The sequence below is a fragment of the Epinephelus fuscoguttatus genome, linkage group LG22 (genome assembly GCF_011397635.1).
Source record: "Epinephelus fuscoguttatus linkage group LG22, E.fuscoguttatus.final_Chr_v1".
Classification (NCBI taxonomy): domain Eukaryota; kingdom Metazoa; phylum Chordata; class Actinopteri; order Perciformes; family Serranidae; genus Epinephelus; species Epinephelus fuscoguttatus.
Window position 1 is genome coordinate 2,104,717 of NC_064773.1, and position 25,286 is coordinate 2,130,002.

Consider the following 25,286-nt stretch of genomic DNA (forward strand, 5'->3'; position numbering starts at 1 on the left):
TTCCAATAGTTACTTTAGACTGTTTTATTACTATTTTTGTAGTTAAAAGTTAAAAAGTCAGATGTTTTGAAATCTTTTTGTTGTCTGTCTTCTTTAGCATCACTTTTATCTCTATGTCCAGTACAGAGGTAGTCTAGCTTAGTTTAATTTAGCTTAGCTTAGCTTAGCACAAAGCAGGGGGAACATGCTAGGTTAGCTACAATTTTTTCCAACTGACATGTTATCTTGTCTCTGTGGGGAGCTGGTGTACAGCTAACATAATACTTACAGCGTCAGGTGCTTATAACGTTAGCTTGTTTAGGTCATGGTAGCTGTAAACTGTTAGCATATCCAATTTAATGCTAGCTTTTTCTGGTTAGCTGTTGTGTAGCCAAACAGATTTTTATATTTGATGTTTTTTGTTCGTAGCTAAGTGGTGTTACACCAAAAAAAATGTTTAACTTGGCTTAGCACAAAAATAGAGGAAGTGGAAAACTGCCAGTCTAGCGAAATAAAGGTCACAAGGTCACTAGCAGTTTCCCCCTGTTTGTAGTCATTGTGCTAAGCTAAGCTAACCACAGCCTGGACCTGTCTCTGTGCTCGGAGATACAACTGATATAAGAACGAGAGGATTTGACAAAATGTCTGACTGTTTTTAGACTCTTCAGATTACTGTTGTGCTTGAATGTGTAGGCTAACGGCTGGTTGTCTCTTGGCTTTGATGCTGCCGTCAGGTGTCAGGTGTGCTGTACGCACTTTGCTTTTAGTAGACGTCTAAACTTTTGAGTCAAAGTAAACCAGCATGTCGTCACATGGCTGCTGTTTGTTCTGCTCCTGTTTGAAATAATCTGTTCCTCTCTGTGTTTCTCCGTCTGATTCTGTAAACGATTGAACATTTAATTGTATCAGTGATGTTTCTGCACAACATTAATGTCTGAATGAGTTTGTATTTTGTTCAAAGGGCCTGTACATTTTGTAAATGACCTGACTAATAAAAAGTAGTTTATCCTTGTCTTTAATGTCCCTTGTAGGTTTATGTTAGATATGTTTTATATATATATATTCAGAAAATCTCATCATTGTAAGAACTTGTATTTATTTATTTTTTATGTTATATGTAGAGAATTATCACAAAGGGTAAATCGACGACGTACGAATACGGTGTTCTTCACATTATACCTAAGTGTTATTTCATGTATGTTCCATTACGCCACATTATATTACTGTATGTTTAACATGTAATGCCTTATGTCAAGTTACTTTACCTTATACCATCTCACAATTCATGGTCTAATATATTGTTATGTAATGTTATATTAGTTTTTGTTACATTAAATGATGTTTTACATGTTATATTCTAGTTTAATATTATTTTATATGATGTTTTTTGTTTTTACAACACGCTCTCATCCCAAGTCGTCATGTATCGCTGCTTTGCCAGTGGACTTTGTCTACACATGACATGCTAGATATTGACGTCCCAGGATGCCACTACCAACTAGGGCTGCAACTAACGATTATTTTCATTGTTGACTAATCTGTGGATTATTTCGTCGATTAGTCGACTAATCATTTTATTGAAAAATGTGTTAAAATGTTGAAAAATGTCGGTCTGTCTCTCCCAAACCCCAAAATGATGTCATCTAATGTCTTGTTTCGTACTCACGCCAAAGGGTTTTAGTTCACCATCATGGGAGAGTGTGTGAAGCTGCCAATATTTGAACATAAGAAGCTGCAATAAGAGTATTTTGGGTACTTTTATAGTACTTTTCTATGAAAAGACTCAAACCGATTAGTCAACTACTAAACTAGTCACTGATTATTTTAATAATCGATTAGTCATCGATTAGTCGACTAATCGTTGCAGCCTTACTACCAACGCCTAGATGTCAACAAAAACAGGTAGTAAGGTTAAATAAAAAACCATCATGGTTTGACTTTACATTCATACGGGAAGCTAACAGCAGGCTACTGGGTGAAAGTCCGGGGTTTATTTGACCCATCCAACACCAATTTTAGGGACTTTCCAGCCTCTTATATTACGTCGTGACAGGCAGCGTTTCAAACTGATACCTTCCTGTGTCGTATCATAATGCCGCGACAGGTGGAGTCTGGCCCACAGGCAGCGTATCACACCACCTGGTCAAGTATCATACAGGTGGCTTTTGGCATCAGCGTTTGATGACAACTTTGGAATGGGAACGGCTGTTTTTTATGTCCTACCACATTACATTACATTACAGAGTTATGCATCTTGTGCAAGATCAGAGCCTGTGTGCACAAATTATTATTCTGACATCATACACTTGATTTATGAGCTATTATTTGCAGGCGCAGGGCACGAGTTCTTGTGTAGATATATCTTCCCTGTTATAATTATCCATGTGTCCCCCTCAGGCACACTGCAAATCCTCAGAGAGCATCATGAGTAAGTCACAGCCTTAATTTTAGTTTGTCTCTATAATTACACGTCAGAGTCTCAGAGCTGCTGTTTTACTCTCTTGATGACAGAAATTTGATCCAGCGGAGGAAGATGATGATGATGATGAAGGAGGTATTTTCAGAGTGTGTATTTGTACCTCGAGATGTTTTTCATAGTAAGCATTTGAATGTGGCTCCGTCAGAGAGAAGTAATTTAACATTTGATCTCATTATACGAGGATTATATTTTGGCTTTCTAATCTCTATCTGTCTCTGTGAGGGCTGCTTGGCTGACAAAAGGTGAACCACTGTTACGAGTCAACATGTTTACGAAGGCTTTATAAGCTCGGGACCTCCAGACTCGACATATCCTCATACAACGGTTTGTATGATATCTAACGGAGTCACGACAAATGAATTAGCACCCCGACCATTTCAGCTAGGCTTAGCAAAAGAATCATGGTTGGGCGTTTTTATAATACATACTTAATGTAAAGTTACGTTTTTACCATAAAGTTATGTAGGTTAGCGTCAGGAAAGGAATCATGATTGGGCATTGTCACATTATGTGCTAAATGTAAAGTTACATATTTAACGTTACGTAGGCTAGGTCTAGGGAAAAACAACATGGCTGGGTGGTCTCAAGACATACTTTATGTAAAGTTATGATTTTAACATCAAGTTACATAGGTTATGTTCAGGAAAGTAAAGTTACGTTTGTTAGGTGTCAGAGAAAAAACATGATCGGGCATCGTCACGTTACGGTCTTAACTTAAAGCTACAAAGATTAGGTTTAGAAAAGAAATCATGGTGGGGCGTTGTCATTTTACTTAGGCCTGCTTAAAATTTACGAACTGAACATAATATTACGTAACTACTAGGAAAGTTAAGAAACATGGTTGGGCATCGTCACATTATGTACTTAATGTAAAGTTATGTACTTAACGTAACGTTATGTAGATTAGGCTTCGGAAAAGACTTATATTTGGTGTCACAGTACAGTAAAGTTATGCAGGTTAGCGTCAGGACAGGAAACATGGTCGGACATTGTCACATTACGTGCTTAACGTAAAGTTACATACTTAACATAATGTTATGTAGGCTAGGATTGGGGGAAAAATGGTTGGGTATCATCAAATCACGTACTTAATACAAAGTTACAAACTTAAAGTTAGGTTTGGAAAAGGAATCATGTTTGGGCATCATCGTGTTATGTAGGCCTAATTAAAAGTTACCAACTGAATGATGTAAGTTAGATTTAGGAAAGTTAACTAACGTAGTCAGATGTAGGAGAAAAACATGGTTGGTCATTGTCACGTTACATACTTAATGCAAAGTTACGAAACCTTACAGTCTGAAAAAGGAATCGTGTTTGGGCATCGTCATGTTACATTGGTCCACTTAACAGTTACGAACTTAAGATAATGTTATGTAAGTTAGTTTTAAGAAACTAAAGTTCCGTGTGTGCAGGGAAAATACGGTGTTGTCACTTTGCATACTTAACATTACGTAAGTTAGGTTTAGGAAAAAAACATGGTTGGGCATTGTCATGTTTTACTTAACGCAAAGTCACAAACTTAACATAAATTATGTCGGTTATGTTTAGAAAAGGATTCATGTTCGGGCATCATCATGTTACGTCGGCCAACTTAAAATTTACGCACTTTACATAATGTTATGTATTTTAGATTTAGAAAAACAAAACAAGGTTGGGCGTTGTCACATTGTGTACTTATGTAGGTTAGGTTTAGTATTTATTTACGTAAGTAATGTAAAGGTACGTACTTAACGTGATGTTCCCTAGGTTAGGTTTATGAAAAAACAGGGTTAAGCATCGTCACATTACGTACTTAATGAAAAGTTACAAACTTAACATAAAGTTACGTGCTGAACGTAACGTGACGACTTACGTTAAAATAACTCAAAGTTCACTTGGCTTCACACGGGACACAAACACCGGTGTCCTGGGGGAAAGTCGTGTGTTTGTTTGACCCATTGACCCCAACCTGACTCCTTACCTTTCACTCTTTAATTATTTATTTATTTACTTCTTCCTTCGTTTCTCCTGTTGGGACATTACTCACGTGACCACAGCCTTTACAATTTCGTGGGTTTATACACTTATTCTGGTGCATTATTTGCAGTGCATGAAAACAGCCTGTCAGACTGTATATTACACATTTGGAGCCTCTGAGTCTGATGACATCACTATGACATCACTTTTCCCTCAACCGCTGCTTTTACAAATCCCTGCATTTTATGATTTCTTATTGATTGTTATTTTTTGACTTGATTATTTATTCAGTCTGTAAAAAGTTAGAAAACAGTGAAACAGTCATTTCCTCCAGTGATGTGACTGGCTGGCCCTCAGGTGACGTCATGTTTTCGCTTCACCCCAGTTTATGAGCAGCTCTTTACAAACGGGCCCCGGTGTCTCTCCCCGGTTTGGAGCCTCTAAAAATACCCGGAGGTGTCACCGTGGCTGCGGAGCCCGCGGCCCTGCGCGGGCGGTGATGGGGGGGTCCGGCCTGTCCCCGCCCCGCTGCCCCGCCGCCACCCAATGAGCTGCGGCCCCCGTATCTGTGTCGGAGTTGAGGATGCCCTGGCTGCAGTTGTATATGGTCATGGAGGGGGCATTCCAGGCAGTCCAGCACAGTGACGCCGAGCTTTTTAAACCTCTTATCCACTTGTGCTCCACCCGCAGTCCCGACTCTCTGCAGGCCGCCGTCTGCGCGTCTTTACCCGGGCACAGGAGCGAGTCTGTCCGGAGGAGATAAAAACTTCTTTTCTTTACTTTTCCTTTCTGCTCCTGTCTCCTTCCTTCACATTTGATCCTTCTCTGAGCTCATGACTCAGCCGGACTGGATTAACTGAGTGTGGATCTGCTCTCTGACCGGAGCGCACGCTTTCACTCAGACTTTGGTGAAGTGTGTCACTCCCAGCAGGCTCTGCGCTGCCCCTGCCGCTCCTCTCATTCTTCTCCTTTTCTCTTTTTTTCTGCCTTTTCTTCTCTTCCCACTCCGTGCTATAAAAGGGGGGCACCATGATGAGCAACAGCAGCTACTTGGAGCCGCAGCTGCCGCCGCAGCTCTACCAGAGCACCGCGGACATCGGCGAGGAGGAGGAGGAGATGCCGGCCACCGAGAAGGACCTGGCCGAGGACGCTCCGTGGAAGAAGATCCAGCAGAACACCTTCACCAGGTGGTGCAACGAGCACCTGAAGGTCATCAACAAGCGGATCAACGACCTGCAGAAGGACCTGAGCGACGGGCTGAAGCTGATCGGGCTGCTGGAGGTGCTGAGCCAGAAGAAGATGTACAGAAAGTATCACTCCAGGCCCAACTTCAGACAGATGAAGCTGGAGAACGTCTCTGTGGCGCTGGAGTTTCTGGAGAGGGAACACATCAGGCTGGTCTCCATCGGTGAGTGACGCACAGCACACACGCGCCGCTGCTTGGAGAGATTTTACGCACATTTTACGCAACAAATCAAACGAACTGCGCTGCACACAGAGTTCAGACTGCAGTGATGGAGATGAGGATGAAAAAATGACTTTGTCTCCCCAAACTTTGCATGTACAGTTAATTTGAACTCCTCCAATTCAACACCTTAAATGTGTGTTAAGGGGATTTCATGGATTTATTGGGGTGACAGTCAGTTCAAGGGGAACATTCAGAGGTTCAGAGGGAAGTTGGTGATGGTTGATGACAGCTGTTGGTCTCAGGTGTGTGTAGCTGCAGGTGTTAACAGCTTCATTAAACTTCTGCTGATTGGTTCACATGTTCTGTGACTGTGTGCTCGGAGAAACTCGTCACCTCTCAACGTGTATTTGTTCACATTCCTCACATCAACTGGGAAGATTCATGTTAGACTTCAACTTAAAGAACAAGCTTAAACAGAGCAAAACCTCTTAGAAAGTTTATTAAAATCCTTAAATCAATCTATCACTTGCTCTCTCTACTATTATCTGGTTGTTACTTACCTCTTAAAGCCCCTTAAACTGCCCCCAAAACCCATTAGTGGCCTTATAATCCATTAAATATCCCCTCATCAACCCCAGATCTCCAGGGTCTGTCCTTAATATCTACAGAGCATCACTGGGATTGTTCCTGAGCTAAAAAGTGAAGGCCTTTTACTGTGGCGATTCAGGGATGAATTTAAAGGGTTCTTACCCCTCTACAATCCCTTAATCCAGTGGTTCCAATGTGGTGGGTCGAGGGTCCACTCTGAAAGGACCACTCCATAACAGAAACAGACAACATGGCCGAACACCAGTGCGACACTGGGTGTATTTAACTGTGTGGACTGTGGACTAATGACTGAGGAGAAATCTGGACCTCCTGGCTGGACCAGTTTGGAATCACTGCCTTAATCCACACTGACACCCCTTAAAAATCTCAAATAATTATCCCTAATCAGAGCTGTCCATCTTTACTTTTACACAATAACAAAGACACCGTTGCTTTTTGCACCTGGACCGAGAAATTAAAGGTTTTTATTCCTTGAAAATAGATTGAATCTGAGAGAAGAGAATAATCTCACTTCCTGTCTGCGGTCACAGCTCTGATGTGTCGATGTGTTGAGTCTCTGCAGGCTGACTGTGTTGAACACACTGATGTTGAATCTGTCTCACGTTGAGAGCTCCTGTTCGTATCTTTGGGTTGTTGATGATGATGATGATGATGATGAAGAGGTGGATCCTTCCAGAAGCAGCAGAGACATTTCCTCTGACTGATGTAAACTCTCATCACTCAGAGCTCAGAGTCAGACTGAAGGAGCCTCAAACTGCCTCTAACTGTACATTAAGTTAATATTAAATCAGAGACGGGTCGTCGCGGGGCTGGAAGGAGAGGACATGTGAAGCCGGAAGCGTTTTAGGAAACAGGAAGTGTTGTTGGCTGCAGCTGGAAGTGAGAGCTCCAGTTTCCTCTGCGCTCTGATCTGGTTTCAGCTCCACCATCAGAGTCAGACCGGTTCATACTGGGAGGGGCTGGGCCTCATGCGGTCTCTTTGGTTTGTGATCACAGCGACTGAAAAGTTCAGATAATTGATTATTGTAAAAAATGACAGAAAATTGATCTTTTATTTAATCAGGGACAAAAACTAATTTGAGTTCTGACACATCATCAGTGAGCTGAACAGAATCATCTTCGTATCTTTACACGAAAACACTTTTTATTTGAACCATTTCAGTGATAATTATTTTATTTTTTTGTTTATCTAATGACCAAATCACAGTTTGTTTTCCCCAAAACAGACAAACTTGAAATCAAAAACTTTGAAGGTCAGATTTTGTGTTCGAACCTGCAGACCTGAAGTGTGTTAAACTCTTTGAGCTGCTGGTTTGTTCACATGTTGTGACTCTACAGCTGCAGCAGGGTCTGAGAGGCCTGGAGGGGGGCAGCAGGTCGTAGGGAGGAGGAGGAGGAGGAGGAGGAGGAGGTGGGGGTGTATGTGAGTATGAGCTGATTGATGGCAGGACAGCTGAGCTCTGCTCTGACTCCTCCAACAGCTGCTGAAAATAGACGCAGAGAGGAAACCATGAAGTGTGAGATCCACTTCAGCCTCTGATAGAAACAGTGAATCAGTAGAAACCACGGGTGGGAAATCGATACAGCACAGCATCACGATACTTTGCATGACGATATTGTGTCGATACACGGACGCCAAGTATCGATCTTTTAGTATAGACATAATTTTTGCAAATACACATTTTAACACAACTTTTGGCCCTAGAATAATAAAATCAGTTGCTTTGTCGGGCCACTAGATGGTGCTGATGTGTTGTTTCCTGGTGAGGTCAGCAGACGTCTCATGGTGCGTTTGTTTTGTACTCGGAGGTCAGAAATTTCCAGTTCCCAGTCAGAAGTTTAAACTCGAACGCACCTTGAGATTGGATTTCCAACTCGGAAACTCGGAACAGCCGCATCAGCCCCGACTTACAAATTCAAGATGGCTGCCAGTCACATACATAGTGAGTAAACACGCTACTAAAGTACTGTTTATAGCAACTTTATCTTATTTGTTTTGTTTTACATCAGGTCAGTGTCATCTGCGGCGTTCATCAGTTGGAGTGCTGGACTCCGAAAGTGCAAGGGCAACAAAGGCTTTCTTGCGAACGTCCATGTTTTTTCCAACTTGTCCACCGTTGTCAACTAGAATACAAAAACTGTTGTCAACTCGGAGGTGACGTCATTCCCACTTCCGACTTCCGACCTCCAAGTACGAAACGAATGCAGCATCAGTCAGCGGCATTTGGCGGGAAGTTCATCAAAACAAAGATGGAGGCACCGGAGAAATCAGAAATGTGTCGTCAGCGTTTAAATCAAATATCTGGACTTATTTTGGATTTTCTAACACAGAAGGAAGACTTGGATATGACACATGCGAACTGTATCTTGAGGAGGTAAAACTGATGTTGACAAAGTTTTCCTTTGGAGAAATAATTTGCAGTTTGAAAAAAAGGTCATAAATCACAATATATTTTATCGCAGTCATCAGCATATCGCAATAATATCGTACCGTGACCTACGTATCGTGATAATATCGTATGGTGGGTCCTTTAGCTATTCCCACTCCCCGTAGAAACAGAGCAAATCAGTAGGAACCAGAGTTTGTTTCAGACCAGCAGAACCTCCTCAGCTGGACTCACTGTGATGGCATGGCAAGCTTCAGCTGTAAACTGATGTCTGTTTGATCAATTGATTGAATGATCTCCAAATCCAATTGATTGCAGTTACTTTGTGTTTTTCTGGGAGCGTTTTGGAGGGGCAGGATTTTTTCAGCTGAGATGTTTTGGTTGTGTCTGGTTGCTGTGATACTGAATATCCACTAAAGGTAGGAACCAGAGTTTGTTTCAGACCAGCAGAACCTCCTCAGCTGGACTCACTGTTTCATATCAGATGGTCTTTTGGATTTATCCTCCTTGATGATTGGGCAAGCTTCAGCTGCAGAGACGTTCTGTTTTTCAGTGCTGAAAAACTACCAAATATGCAGCACTGCAGTAGAGCTGGTACCTCAGGGTCTTTGGCTCAATTGATTCATCTAGATGATAATCAGATTTTGTTTGGTGATTGCTGGAGTTACTTTGAAAGTGTTTTTCATTCATTTTCATTCATTCATTCATTCAGCTTCTAACTGTTTTGGTTGTCCTCCTGGTTGCTGGGGATACTGGAGCCTATCCACTAAAGGTAAAATGTCTGCGAGAGGCAGTAACTTCACCTGGACAGGTCACCAGAATCGGAGGCTGAAGTGACGAGACAGATGACAACCATTCACACTTTATCCTCCCTTGTGATTGGGCACAATTTAAAAGTGAATTAACCTGCATGTCTTTGGACTGTGAGGAAGCCCACCTGGAAAACCCACGCAGCACGGGAGAACATCAAACTCAGGGACCTGTGGGCTCCCACGCGGGATCTAGAACCGCAACCTCTTGCAGATTTTGTTTCCCAATCGACTGGTTGAAGAGCAGGTCGAATTTCAGTCGACCAAAATTTTCTTGGGTCGACTTCAGCCCTGACTGATCGGTTCACTTTAGGACGAGATGTTACAATCCCTGATGCACACACTGAGACTATGAGTCGGAGTGATAGTGCCCATTGAAGGTTTCCAAGTGGGAGCCAAAGGGTTAAAGTTAGATGGATAGAAAAGTAGGAAGGAGTAGAGGGAAGGAGAGACATCTGTGTGGACTGATCTCCCCTCGCCGGACCGGGCCGTACACTCTGCCTCCCCCGATCCCTCATTCGGATGAGGAAAGAGAGAAGAAACTAACAGGAGATAAACTGACCAAACTTTAATCCAGGTGCAGTTTAACGGGTCGGTTGTTGTTGGTGCACATACTTGTGATTGTGAGTGAAAGTTGGAGTCATGCTGAGGTGGAGGTGGGGTTTAGGGTTTAGGGTTTAGGGAGGGTAAAGCTTCATTGTGGTCATCAGGTGGGTGCTCTGTTTCGATGATGTGTCGTGGGCCTATCATCGTTGGCGTCCCAGGTACACTCCCCTCTTTAACCCTGCTGCTGCTGTTGGTGGTGGTATTTCAGGGCCCAGGTGTCTCTCCTCTTCATCCAGAGCCACCAACTCGCCTATTCGGCTGCACCATAGAGGGCTTTGATGGCATGACGTTAGGCTTGGCATCAAATTCCCATTTCTTTAATTAGCCTGGTAGTTGACTTACCTGCAAAGCCTCTGCAGTCCCCTCCAACTGGGCAGATATTTGCTTTCCTTCTGCGTCGTTCAGCGTCAGCTGCCAGCTCGGCGTACTTAAGGCTCTTCCACAGAATCCTCCCAAGACACAGTGAGCTCATGATGTAGACGAGGTGCAGTGAGGAGGTCCAAAGCACGAGGTCTGGTCTGAGGTTAGTAGAGGCGATCTCAGATGGGAAGAACAGACGCTGATTCAGATCTGCCAGTAACCTCCAGTCTGGTGCCCCTCCCACTTGGCCTGTGTCTGATTTTACTGTTCAGGTCTTGTGTTGCTTCACACCTTCACGGACAAACCCTCCTGTAATTGTGGGATGGAGTGATAGAGGAGGGAGGGCATTGATGGTTGACCATCTGGTCTCCAGGGTAGCTGCCAGACACTGTAGCACCCGATTGTGGCGCCAGGTAAAACAACCTTGTGTCAACTTGTCTTGCAGCCAACCAGAGGATGTTTCAGGTTCTCTAACATATATACAGATCATTTACTGTGGCGTTCAGCACATCAGCACTGTGAGTGTTGGTGAAAGTGATCAGCTGCCCTTCATACGTTTGTGTAATGACCAGTTCCTTCAGTGCTGCAGTGCACACAGATAACAGACGCAAAGACAGTTCTGAGTCATGAGGGATAAAAAGAGTCCTCACATGTTAAGATGTTTCATTTTATTAAAAACATTCAGGAGTCTGATAAACTGTGAAGATGCATCTGAATAAAAGAAGGACTAATACCTGCAGAGACAGAACTCACAGAGCTCTCGCCTCAGTGTATGAGGTCACATGTCTGAGTCACATGACCACAGTGAAATGTGTGTCAAATATTGTGGTTCATTGTTAAAGTGGATCTGCTGTCTGTCAGCCTCTCTCTCCCAGTCTGTAATGGTTTCCATGTGTCAGAGCAGTCAGCACACAGGAATGCCCCCCCCCCCCCCTCCTCTGTACTCACACTGATGCACTACACAAACTACACACAAACTACACACTCTGTGTTTCAGAGCCATGTGGCTGTTTGTCACTGAGTATGTTTAATGCACAGTGAAGTGGAGCTACAGTCCCAGCTGGACGAGGACATCTAACTGGCCTACTGTCCTTGTCCCAGTATACAGGCACGGGAGGGGAATCCATTTATTGAGCCAAGTATGTGCGACTCCTCTACGATAGGTGGAGATATGTCCCCTTTCAGCTTGTTAGTATTGGACCTTTTTCCTGTTGACCTATTACGTCACAGACCAAACAATGGACAAACAAGTTAGCTACGGTTAGCTAGCTGCTAACTGCTACCATGGTGGACAACTCAGGGATTCGTTCATCTTCCCATGCGTCCGGCTGTTAGCTGCCCTTCTGTACAGCCCGCCACTCATCCTGGCGTGACAGCAACAGCCACCAGTATGCTGCCAAAACACCAAGATGTGCCACACTTTGCCCGGCCACGTGGCCAGCCCTCCCAGCATCTGTCCTGGGCGGTAACTGCTGCTACCGACTCAGGCCGGAGTACTCAGTCCAAACAGATACTGACTGCTGCGCTTCAGACTCTGGAGGCTCATCTCTGGAAGGTCGCAGTTTGACTCGTGCTGGATCTGAGGTTTCACTGCCATGTGAAGTCGTACTGTTTGCCTGTTATTGTCCTTTCCACCTGCGTCAAACACCTGTTGCTTGTTGGCTGATTGCAGCCTGAGGATGGTCACTGCGTGCTTCAGGGGCAGTAGGAAAAAACTGTTGCATGCTATAACAGAGGCACAGTGATCTTAGGTGTGCATCTGATTAAATGATTAAAAAAGCAACCTTAAAAAAGCACTCAAACAATAAGTCATAATAAAAACACAAAAAACATGCAACAAAGGCAAACAACACACGCAGAGCAGACCCCCGACACTAACACTGTCACAGGATGACTTTGGGCCTTTAAATAAAATGAACTTGATTAACGTTCAGTTGTGTTTCTTGCTGTGACGGACAGAGTTCAGCTCCATCAGCAGGACTGTGTGTCTGTAAAAACCATTATCAGAAGCAAACAGCTGAACTCTGCTGTTCCTCGTACAGACCTTCACTTTGCTTGCTGTTTTTAACTCAGACCAATTAGTTTCATTCGGTGTGAATGAAGTCTGCAGGGTTTAACCCCCCCCCCCCATCCCCCTCTGAGCCGACAGATGATGAGCTCATGTTTCCTGCTGCAGGAACCATGCAGCTCTGAGGATTATACTCTGATTATTAAACATGTCTCCTGTCTGTTGGCTCTGATCGGACACACTGATGTCCTCTGAGGAGGCAATGAAACCTTAACAGAATACGTACGATCAACCTCTGAATATATATGACAGCATCTACCCGCAGACGTCAACTCTGACACGAGTTCAGACCAAAGATTCATGACAAGATGAGTTGAAACAGACAACTACTGTCAACGCTCTGTTCTGTAACATAGTAAAAAGCTGCCGGTTCACAGGAAGTGACCACCATGAGACGGCGTATCATCTCTAGTCAACGACTCTCTGCGCTTCTGATCTGTAACGTTGACAGGAAGTGACCGCCATGAGACGGCGTATCGTCTCTAGTCAACAACTCTCTGTGCTTCTGATCTGTAACGCTGACAGGAAGTGACTTCTGATCTGTAACGCTGACAGGAAGTGACCACCATGAGACGGCGTATCGTCTCTAGTCAACGACTCTCTGTGCTTCTGATCTGTAACGCTGACAGGAAGTGACCACCATGAGACGGCGTATCGTCTCTAGTCAACGACTCTCTGTGCTTCTGATCTGTAACGTCGACAGGAAGTGACCGCCATGAGACGGCGTATCATCTCTAGTCAACAACTCTCTGTGCTTCTGATCTGTAACATTGACAGGAAGTGACCACCATGAGACGGCATATCATCTCTAGTCAACAGCTCTCTGTGCTTCTGATCTGTAACGTTGACAGGAAGTGACCGCCATGAGACGGCGTATCATCTCTAGTCAACGACTCTCTGTGCTTCTGATCTGTAACGTTGACAGGAAGTGACCACCATGAGACGGCGTATCATCTCTAGTCAACGATTCTCTGTGCTTCTGATCTGTAACGTTGACAGGAAGTGACCACCATGAGACGGCGTATCATCTCTAGTCAACGACTCTCTGTGCTTCTGATCTGTAACGTTGACAGGAAGTGACCGCCATGAGACGGCATATCATCTCTAGTCAACGACTCTCTGTGCTTCTGATCTGTAACGCTGACAGGAAGTGACCGCCATGAGACGGCGTATCATCTCTAGTCAACGACTCTCTGTGCTTCTGCACTTCTGTACTCCGGCTTGACTCAAGCTCGGATCGGCCTGTTCACACCGCTGATACTTTTCTCTGCAACGTTCTAAAACGGTTTCGTCTCATCGTGAATCTTTGAGCTGAACTGGACTTTACAAACAGGTTTTGCTAACTCTCACTGACAGTTTATTAACTCCAAACAACAAATCAGTTTCCACGTCTTCTGTTTGAGCTGTCTGACTTTTCACTGAGAGGTAAAGAACTGTGTCATCTGCATACGTGTTTATCCTGCACTCATTCTGCTGTACTGATGCTGAGGGGATTATCCTGGTGTCGTAAATTTAAAGGATTGGCCTCGCTAGCTCATGTCAGGCACTGACCTGTTGAGAGGATGCTCAGTTAAAATCATTATTGACCTTCATGCAGTGTTAATTGTGACAGCAATTTTAGATTTAGTCTGAGTCTCAAGATGAAAATGTTTATTAGTTTTAGTCACATTTTAGACATTTTTATCCTTGACAAGATTTCAAAATATTCCAGTCATTATATTTTCTATATGGTTTTATTTTAAAACTAATCCAGTGAGGCTAATTCATGTATTAGAAATTAGAATGAAGGTGCAGACTATTTACTGGAGTTTACCAGCCTCTTGCTCATGCTGCATTTGAAGATACAAGCACGGCTGTTCTTGGCTTTCAGTGTCCGATAGACCACCACCAACATTTTCATCACGTCTTGTCAACGAAAATGAAACCTGGTTTTCATCTTAGTTCATTACTAAGATCTATTTTTAGCTCGTCATAATTTTGGTTTTGTCAAAAAAAAAAAAAAAAGGTTGTTGATGAAGAGCTTTCATTATAGTTTTCAGTAATGAAATTAACACTGCCTTCATGACGTCAAAGTAGGTACATCAGCAGCAGTTTTAACTTTTATTAAAGCTTCTTTTAATTGTTAGGAAACACAGAATAATGTGTCAGGATGTATTTTAAAGCAGCAGGACGAAGCCTTCGACTGATTCAGTGTCAGAGTCTCAGTGTGGCACCAGGTCAGAGGTCAGAGGTCAGGTTCATGTGAGATCTGCAGAGGTTTAACATGGCGTCAGTCGTCTGGAGGAACAAACTGTATCAGTATGATGGTGTGGAGTTGATCCAGAGGATTTTCTTCCCCCTGAGTTTATTATTTATAAAACAAAACCTCTGTCTGTTGTCTCAGAGTTTATTTCTCAGTAAACTGAACCTCTGTGGGTCGGACTACAAAAGACGTCTGAACTTTGAAGATGTAATCAAATAAAGTTCTTTTCCCAGTTTGCCAGATTTTCAAAAGAATCTCATTTTCTTCTGCTCATGAATGAATAATAATATTAAGGAAATATTCTGGTTAATCGGATGATGCTGACTCCAGAGGGAAAGCTTGTAGGGATTGTTTCTGCGTCTCTGACCTCCTGTCAGACTCATCAGTGTCGGTGTGCGTTTTTTTGTTTGTTGAAAGTGAAGATAAATCAGCTAAAATGAGTTAAAGAACAAAAACCTCAGCGGCATCAGATCTGTGTGTCATTCCTGAGAGTGTGGTGAGCACAGAGGACTTGAGTCATGCTGTGAGAACGATTGTATTTTAAATAAACTTTTGTTTTGTGCTCACAAAGAAACATCCAATCTCTCATTCAGGCCGGAGACACAAATAAATCCAAACTCTCTTCACTCTGAAACTGCGGCGGACATTTTTCACCGACCTTTTATAGATATTGTTATTTTGTCCCAGGAGGGCACCTGGTTGTTCAGCAAGTGAAAAGTGAGCACATGAGAACATATCTACAGGGGGGAGCTGAATACAGTGGGCCGAAACATCAGTGGACACTGGCAAACAGCCACTGCAGTGTAAGCGACCTGCTGATCACGGCTCTGAATACAGAGAATCTGGTGCGATTGACACAACATATTAATAATGTCGATCATAATTAGCTGCAGCTGAATTTTAAACCCATGTGACAGTAGATGTGTAGTAATGTGTGCGTGTGGAGCAGAGTCCAGACTCAGCTGTGACGACAGCGTGGACACGTTAGACCAGTCGCTCCATCTGTTGCTGCTGTCAGCTGCTCAGCCGTCGCACCATCAGACGACTGCACACAAATCATCAGCTAACACTTCACTAAAGCCGAGAGACTCAGGAGACGACTGCACAGAGATTATTTTATCAGTTAAAGACTTCATCTATCAGGTTATTAAATGTTAAGCTGATGCCTTTAATGTCTCATTATGTGTGTCGTTCAGTTTAAAACCAGGAGAGCTTCACTTCATCTGAGAAGTGACAGAAAATCAGAAGCATCAGAAAAAGTGACACAAACAAAAATGGCAGACACAGTCGGTTAGAAAAATGTAAACTAGACGACTGTAAAAGTTCAGTCCTGACCCTGGAAACATTTTCCAGACTCAAGGTCCACTTACAGGCTTTTAGTGTAGCTTTCGTTGTATCACATGGTCTTCATCTGTGGTGTGACACGGTGCTGATAGATGAACTCACCTCTGTGACAATCAGGTAATTACAGCCGCTGATAAAGACCATGAGATGTGGTTAAAGCTCCGGAACAAGTGAATAAGTGGACTTTGATTGGGGAATATTCTGTCTAATGCGGGTAAAGCTCCACTAAATAAAGTAAGCAGTTTATCATAGTACAGTTTAGAGCTGTGCGATATGACGAGTTTATATAACTCCGCTGTCTGTCTCTGCTGCGCTGCACACACAGGGCTCAGCCTCGTAGAGAGCAGAGACGCAGCGAGACAGTGACAATATTCAGACCAACTTTTTACATGAAATGACCTATATCGTGATATGTATCGTTATAGAGTGTGCCAGGGCTGACGTCAAAACCCGGAAGTTTAGCATCGCGCTGGTTCCCGGAAGAGAAAGTGAATGTGATTTTTGCATTGCGTTTTGGATTATGTCAGAAAATAAGCTCTGTGGCTAACACAAGTTTATGATACTTACAGGTTTTGCTCAGCGAGATAATCTTCACATATGAACACCTTTCATACCGCATTTGAAGCTTAAATGCCATCGCCAGAAGTAAAAAGCTAACGTTAGGCTTTAACGGACTACGTGACTACTCCACGGTCACATGACTCTTGACGTCACCGCCACTAAGCTTTCAACTGATTTCGGCCGCTTTATTTTAAAAACATTGTATAATGGGGAAATCGGACTGTTGAAGCTAAATAAGAAGCTGTAATGGCGGACTGCCAGCACTCTCATCTGTTCGGGGGTGATGACGTTTAATGTCCCCGACAGGGTTTGTAGTCGTATTGAGCAACTTGTTAGCAACCGCCTTTTTTACGACACGTAAAAGCTTCAGAATTCACAAGTAGGGTATTTACTGACGTGTTTTATGTTGTAGAACAAAACCTGAAACTCGCTTAAGCTTTTGTTAACCACAGACCTTATTTGAGGCATTTTACCAAAATCCCATTCAAAAAACGTTTTGACTTTAGACGAGAGAACCGGAAGTGCTAAAAGCGCTAACGGAGTTCTGGGTTTACTGGCACACTCTATCAGGACATGAAATGATCTGTATCATGATATGAGATTTTGGTCATATCGCCCTGCCCTAGTACGGTTCACAGTGTAAATACATACATGCAGAAAATATAAACTGTATATGCAGAGGAAATGGAGGTGTGAAACACTGGCTGCACAAAAAGAACCTAAACTGGTGTCTTTGATCAGAGAGGCCCGTCCAGGTGAACAAATGTCGCACCTCCAGATTGTAACACACACTGTGTCAGGCAGTCATCGTGTCCAGGCCCCAGGCTGATGACATCACTGTGACATCATCAGAGTAAGGTTCAGGAGATATATTAGCTGAGGGCTGCAGGCGAAGACTTAGCCTTTATACGTGGGATGCCCACTCTGACAGGTGAGCCACTTGGCGCCTCAAACATAACAATATTTCTGACCCTCTCTGATGTGACCTAGTTGTAAGAAAGTATCAACACAACATCACTAATGTGGATGTAACGACTCAGTGGGTTAAAGCAAGCGTTAAAACAAAAGGAAAAGTCCTGTTAGTTGATAAATTTACATCACTGTGCCTTTAAAACAAGTGGAAAACACCATTTATGCCACATCACAATACAACGACATCCAACATCACAGATGATATGTAGTCTCATATCTCAGTACATTATCTTCATGTGGCCCAGCTGCAGTCTGAGGAGAACTTCATGTGTAGAACCATGAGTTTTAAACTGCAGTAAACCAGTGAGTGAAGCAGCTGACGGTCACACTGCTGCCTCATCACCAACGCTCAGTCTGACTCTGAACAACAAAGTTACTGTCACCCCCCCCCCCCCCAATCATGTCATGTGGTCTGACCCGGTCTGGAGGGTTAGGGTGAATGCTGTCTGTGTGTGGGAGTCAGAGGGGGGAGGAAGGACGAGGAACCGTGCGTGTGTGTGTGTGTGTGTCAGCTGTCGTCACAGTTGGTCTGACACGTCTCAGCCAACAGCTGGAGGCTCCACAGATCTTCGATCACTCAGCTGAAGTTCTGAGGTGCTTTTACTTTACTGGAGTGTTTCCAGTTTATCATACTTCATCATTAAGTCGTTAAAACGAGCTCCACCTTCACCAGCTGCAACATTTGCAACTTAAAATGCAGTATGATGATGACGTGCATCCTGTGCAGCTGTAATTAAAAAACAAACTTCTTTTAAAATTCTCACCATGATAGAAAAACTGCTGGAGCTTTGACAACATGTTGATATTTATACTTTTGTAGTTTTACTCAAGTTTTGAATGACTTAAATACCTCCAGAGTATTTTCACGCTGTGGTTTTAAGACTTTTACTGATTTTTGATATTTGAAACCAGTAAAAGATTCTGAGGGCAGAGAAATAACTGACTGAGTGAAAGCAGCACGAAGGGTTAAATGGCGAGGCGTTAAATGACGTTAGGTCCAGTTCAGTAGTATTTTATTTCTGTGTGTGTGTGTGTGTGTGTGTGTGTGTGTGTGTGAGACTCTCGAGGATTTCCACCGTCCAGCTGTTGGCTGGAAACACACACTTCAGGCTTTTATAGGTCACAGGTGTGTGTGTGTGTGTGTGTGTGTGTGTGTGTGTGTGTCTTTAAATAGCTCGGAGGTTTTGTCGAACACAAACTCGGGGATTCGTCAGGATAAACAAAAACACACATTTATACAGCTGCTGTCCACCTGCTGTGTGTGTCTAATGAGATCTGTGGTACTGCATTTACTAAAACTGTGTATGTGTGTGTGTGTGTGTGTGTGTGTGTGTTGAGCAGTGTTTTAGAGCTGGGTATCACCACTGATTTTGTGAATACATTCGATTTGATTCACCTGGGGATATTTCAGTTACAGCACCAGTTTTTCATGGTGTGTGAAAGAGATTGTAAAATTCTGTTTCCTCCTCTCTGTCTGCAGCGTGGCGTCTCCACTCCGTGTGTGTGTGTGCGTGTGTGTGTGTGTGTGTGTGTGTGTGTGTCTGTGAGTGCGTATAAGTGGCGCAGCAGCCAGGACACAGGACAAGCTGCAGCATGATAATACGTTAAACCAAGACATGAAACAGTAAGCTAACTGCTAACCGCTAACCGCTAATAGTTACAGATAAGAGAGCCGGTAACATCGGAGCTAGGGTTGGGACTCGTTAGGATTTTAATGATTCCGATTCCTTACGGATTCCTACATTATATTCATTATACTTGCTATACTTCAACAAGTATATAATAAACACCAATGCAATCATACAAATACAAAAACTTTATTCTAACTGTTGCACAGTACAATTAGATGAAAATACACATTTGTGTGTGGTGTGTATTTCAGATTTAGAGCTTGTATCATCTCCCTGAGAATATATAACAACAAAGAGTGATTCTCTGATTTCTACAGTAACACTATTACCTCAAATTAACCACAGCAATGTAATAAAAAATACTTATTATGCATTCATGCTTGGGCACTGTTATTTACGTGACAACACCTGAACACAACACACACAAACACATTGGCTGTTTGTTTCTATTTCTCCCCTCGCTGGAAGCGTTGGACCTCCCACCGCCCGCTCCCGTCTCAAACACAGAGGTCTCCCTCTCCGCTGATCAGGCACGCCCGGCCTGTTAAATAGCCTGTAACCATGACAACTGTGTGACACAAACTCAGTGCTTTAGTGATTAAATAATGTCGGGTTCGGACAGAAACATGCGGCCCGTGCTGCACTCTAATGGAAACGCACATGACGGTTTTTTTTTTTTTTTTTTACAATCTAGGAATCGTTTGAAGGAACTGTTAGTCAAATGTGATGGAACAGGTTCCAAAAAGAACCGGATCCGGATCCCAACCCTAGTCGGAGCTTCTCAAGTCTACAATCATTAATAATTTAGGGGCTCGTTTACTGCCATCGATTTTAGCAGGGTTAGAGCTTCACACATCTGCGGGGAAAGCATATGTTAAAAGATCAGTCTCAGATTTTATGAAGATGGATTTGAATCTGATGAATCGATTATCTTAACCCAGCTCTAGGTGTGTATCTGTGTCAGTACATGTCACTGAGACAATAAGGTGTCATGTTGAGTACGATCTTTAAAGTAGAGGCCGGAGCAAAACTGAAACAAATTTATTGTGATATATCCATCCTCACAGGACCCCTCCTCTATCACTGGGAAACTGACGACCCCTGACTAAGGAGACCAGTCTCACTCTGAAGTCTTCGAAATCCGGCGCTTGGGTAGTGACTTACGGCGTCAGAAACCAATGTAAAAAGGTGTCCTTTAATGCCTTTAATATTTATGTTATAGTTTAACAGTGCCCGACGTAAGGCTGTGCAATTAATCGTCTGGTGATCGCCATAACGATTTTGACATCAAATGATTTAAAAATTAATAAAATCGAGGGTAAATGATTTTTGGTCACAGACGCCTGGAGATGTTATTTTGTCTTCTTTGGAAGCCGCACATGCGCAGTACCGCCCCCTCCTCTGCTCTGTTCACTCCACGAGCCTGTCAAGTAGGTGAACTACGAATAATGTGAGGTGCAGGTGATCGCGGAAGATTTCAAAAATAGCGTGCGGAAAATGGCAGAGGGAGAGCGAGAGAGGTTGGTCTGTTTGTCTGCGCGTGCAGATCGGGGCCGAACTCCACCATGAACAATACAGAGAGCAGAGGAACGCGCGACCATGTAGAGACGATGACATGCCGTCGTGTAAACAGTATGTCATCACGTGCGCCGCATAATTTGTTTGCATGATGGTGATTTCAATTTTGACCAAAATAATCCTGATTATGATTTTTTTCCATCATCGAGCAGCCCGAGGGCATCAGGGAGAAACACAACAGGACAAGGATCTTCTCGCCCTCAATGGTCGCCATCTTGGCTACGTAGCAGAAGGGAAGGGACCACTTTTCAAACCGTGAACGTCGCTGCATTGTACAAATACATGTGTTTTCTGCACTAAGCACCACTATACTGTTGTTGGGTATAAGCCAGCAGTATGTCTGTTGGGTTCATTTAACAGTCTGTAATGATTTGGTACCACGAACGATAACGCGAATGCTAATGCTAGTTTGCTAACTAGCTAATTTCCGGTCCTCATTTCCGGTGAGTGCACAACGGCCGTGTTTGGTTTGAGACAACACTACCCTGTCGAAATTTGCGCACTACGCCAATAAGTACATGGTGCACACAGTATACTACATGGAAGTGTACTTACGGAAGTATGTGATTTGAGACAAAGACAAACTGGTGCATAAAGTTTCACCAGAATTCAGGAAATGACACGTTTGATGCTCAGAATCTTCTTGTCGAGGACCTCCAACCCCCCCATCTCACATGTCTGCCCTTTCTCTTGTAAAAACCTGTAAAAGTCGACATCTGTTCATATAAACTTTGACTTTTAAAGAAAATCATTAAACAGATATTTGGGATATATTTCATATGCAGAATAATCACACCTTCACATCCACCCTGTCAGTAACATTACATAAAGACACAGCCGAGTCTTTGACCGTCAGAACGTCTTAACGCTGTGATGTCACTCAGTCTGACAGTTTGATTCCTGAGCTGCAGATAAAACACAGATCCTCCCTCAGTGGAGCCAACGTCGTCGTACCGCTCTGTGCTCGGCACTGATGAAGAGAGGAAAACACTCCTCCTCCTCCTCTTCTTCCTCTGGAGTCTCTCAGTCTGTCATCAACTGTTCACTCATTCATTCATTCACTCACTGACATCACAGAGACTGGAGGTCAAAACAACATGTTGGTGACTGACTGAAGACACATGTTGTTTCTTCATAATAATTCCTCGTCTTTATTTTAAGGCCAGAATCAAAACTGAAATCACATTTTTAAATGAAAAGCTGTTTTTTGTTTGTTGGGTTGCTGCCAAGGGTGTTTTTAAAGTTCCTCTGCTGGTGTTAATTAAACCCTAAAACCTCGTCTCTGTGCATCAATGTGACATTTAGAAGATTTTTCCTTTTAAAAAATCTGTTTCATGCTTTCAAATGGTTTAGATTTAACTCTACGCTCATTTAGGTCCAGATATTATGTCTGTCCAGATGTTTATGTAGACGGATATTTTCCCCTCTGTCCACACGACCACACTTTTCAAAATATCTCTGTCCACACTAGAACGCTAGAACGACTCCAAACGCTGATCAGAATCAGAATCAGAATCAGAAATACTTTATTGATCCCCGAGGGGAAATTGTTTATGTTACAGGTGCTCCTTGCAAGAGAGGAAAGATACGTGAAAATATAAGAAATTTAAACATTAGTATTAACAAATATAGAGTTAAATAAACAGGAAATATTAACAAACATAAACTTAAATAAATATATATATAGACATATATATATATATTGTAAACTGAACAAGATTATTTACACAAACAGAATATATACAGTCAGGGTGAATGGGGTTATTGCACAAGTTAGATTAAATTATTGCAGTGTGTGAAAAAGTCTCAGGGCCACTCAGAGGGAGGAGTTGTACAGTTTGATGGCCACAGGCAGGAATGATTTCCTGTGGCGCTCAGTGGTACATCTTGGTGGTATGAGTCTCCCACTGAAAGTACTCCTGTGCCTGACCAGCACATGGTGGAGTGGGTGTGAGACATTGTCCAAGATAGTTCGTAGCTTAGACAGCATCCTCCTCTCTGACACCACCATCAGAGAGTCACACTCCGTTCCCACAACGTCACTGGCCTTGTGGATCAGTTTGTTGAGTCTGTTGGCGTCCGCCACCCTCAGCCTGCTGCCCCAGCACACAGCAGCATAGAGGATAGCACTGGCCACCACAGACTCATAGAAGATCCTGAGCATAGTCCGGCAGATGTTGAAGGACCTCAGTCGCCTCCGAAAATAGAGACGGCTCTGGCCCTTCCTGTAGAGAGCGTTAGTGTTCTTAACCCAGTCCAGTTTACTGTCAATGTGTACCCCCAGGTACTTATAGCTCTCCACAATGTCCACACTGACCCCCTGCATGGAAACAGGGGTCACCGGTGTCTTGGTCCTCCTCAGATCCACCGCCAGTTCCTTTGTCTTTGCCACGTTGAGCTGCAGATGGTTCTGCTCACACCATGTGACAAAGTTATCCACAACAGTCCTGTACTCATCCTCATCACCCTTGGTGATACATCCAACTATAGCAGAGTCATCAGAAAACTTCTGAAGATGGCAGGTCTCAGTGCGATAGCTGAAGTCCGTGGTGTAGAGGGTGAAGAGGAAGGGAGAGAGGACAGTCCCCTGCGGGCCCCAGTATTGCTGACCACTCTGTCTGACACACAGCGTGCAAGCGCACATACTGTGGTCTGCCAGTCAAGTAGTCTACAATCCAGGACACCAGGGGGCATCCACCTGCACTGCTGTCAGCTTGTCACCCAGTAGAGCTGGACGTGTGGTGTTGAACGCACTAGAAGTCAAAAAACATGACCCTCACAGTGCTCGCCGGCTTATCCAGATGGGTGTAGACACGGTTGAGCAGGTAGATGATGGCGTCCTCAACTCCAAGTCGGGGCTGATAGGCGAACTGGAGGGGGTCCAAAAGTGGCTTGACCATGGGCCGGAGCTGCTCCAAGACGAGTCTCTCCAGAGTCTTCATGATGTGGGAGGTCAATGCCACAGGTCTGTAGTCCTTGGAGCCACTGGGACGCGACGTCTTTGGCACAGGAACGAGGCAGGATGTCTTCCACAACAAGGGGACCCTCTGGAGACTCAGGCTCATGTTGAAGACATGCTGAAGTACTCCACATAGCTGGGGGGCACAGGCTTTGAGCACCCTGGGGCTGACACCATCAGGGCCTGCAGCCTTATTTGAGTGGAGTCTCATCAGCTGTCTTCTCACATGGTCAGCAGTGAAGCACACTGTGGAGGTGACGACACGTGGGGGAGGGGTGTAGTCCTCATGATGGAGAGAGCAGTCAGTGTGACCACGGGGGGAGGAGGTGTGAGGAGGAGGAGGAGGGGGGGTCAAGCAGGAGGGTGTTGAGGTGTGAGAGGGAGGAGTGGGGGAGGAGGGCGGAGTGGGAGATGGTTGACCAAGACAGACAGCAGAAGAGTCGGGGGGGGGGGGGATGGGCAGGTCCAGCAGTGTCAAATCTGTTAAAAAACAGATTCAGTTCATTGGCCCTGTCCACGCTGCCTTCAACTCCTCTGATGTGTGCTGTGTCACACAGACAGTGTTCACACAGACAGCGTTCACACACACAGTGTTCACACAGTGTTCACACAGACAGCGTTTACACAGACAGCGTTCACACAGACAGTGTTCACACAGACAGCGTTCACACAGACAGTGTTCACACAGTGTTCACACAGACAGCGTTCACACAGACAGTGTTCACACAGACAGTGTTCACACAGACAGGGTTCACACAGACAGCGTTCACACAGACAGCGTTCACACAGACAGTGTTCACACAGACAGGGTTCACACAGACAGCGTTTACACAGACAGTGTTCACACAGACAGCGTTCACACAGACAGCGTTTACACAGACAGCGTTCACACAGACAGCATTTACACAGACAGCGTTCACACAGACAGTGTTCACACAGTGTTCACACAGACAGCGTTTACACAGACAGCGTTCACACAGTGTTCACACAGACAGCGTTTACACAGACAGCGTTCACACAGACAGCGTTCACACAGACAGCGTTTACACAGACAGTGTTCACACAGTGTTCACACAGACAGCGTTTACACAGACAGTGTTCACACAGACAGCATTTACACAGACAGCGTTCACACAGACAGTGTTCACACAGTGTTCACACAGACAGCGTTCACACAGACAGTGTTCACACAGTGTTCACACAGTGTTCACACAGACAGCGTTTACACAGTGTTCACACAGACAGTATTCACACAGTGTTCACACGGACAGCGTTTACACAGACAGTGTTCACACAGTGTTTACACAGACAGTGTTCACACAGACAGTTTTTACACAG

General features: G+C 44.0%; 1 protein-coding gene across 1 annotated transcript in view; it reads left to right on the plus strand.

Moving 5' to 3' along the window:
* The first annotated feature begins 4,771 nt into the window (after positions 1–4,771).
* The window catches only part of LOC125883177 (filamin-C-like), a 71,960-nt gene continuing 51,445 nt past the window's right edge, over positions 4,772–25,286 (plus strand). Inside the window, exon 1 of the mRNA XM_049567395.1 lies at positions 4,772–5,822. Coding sequence (XP_049423352.1) covers positions 5,444–5,822 — 379 coding nt within the window. The 5' untranslated portion in view covers positions 4,772–5,443. The remainder of the gene's footprint in view (positions 5,823–25,286) is intronic.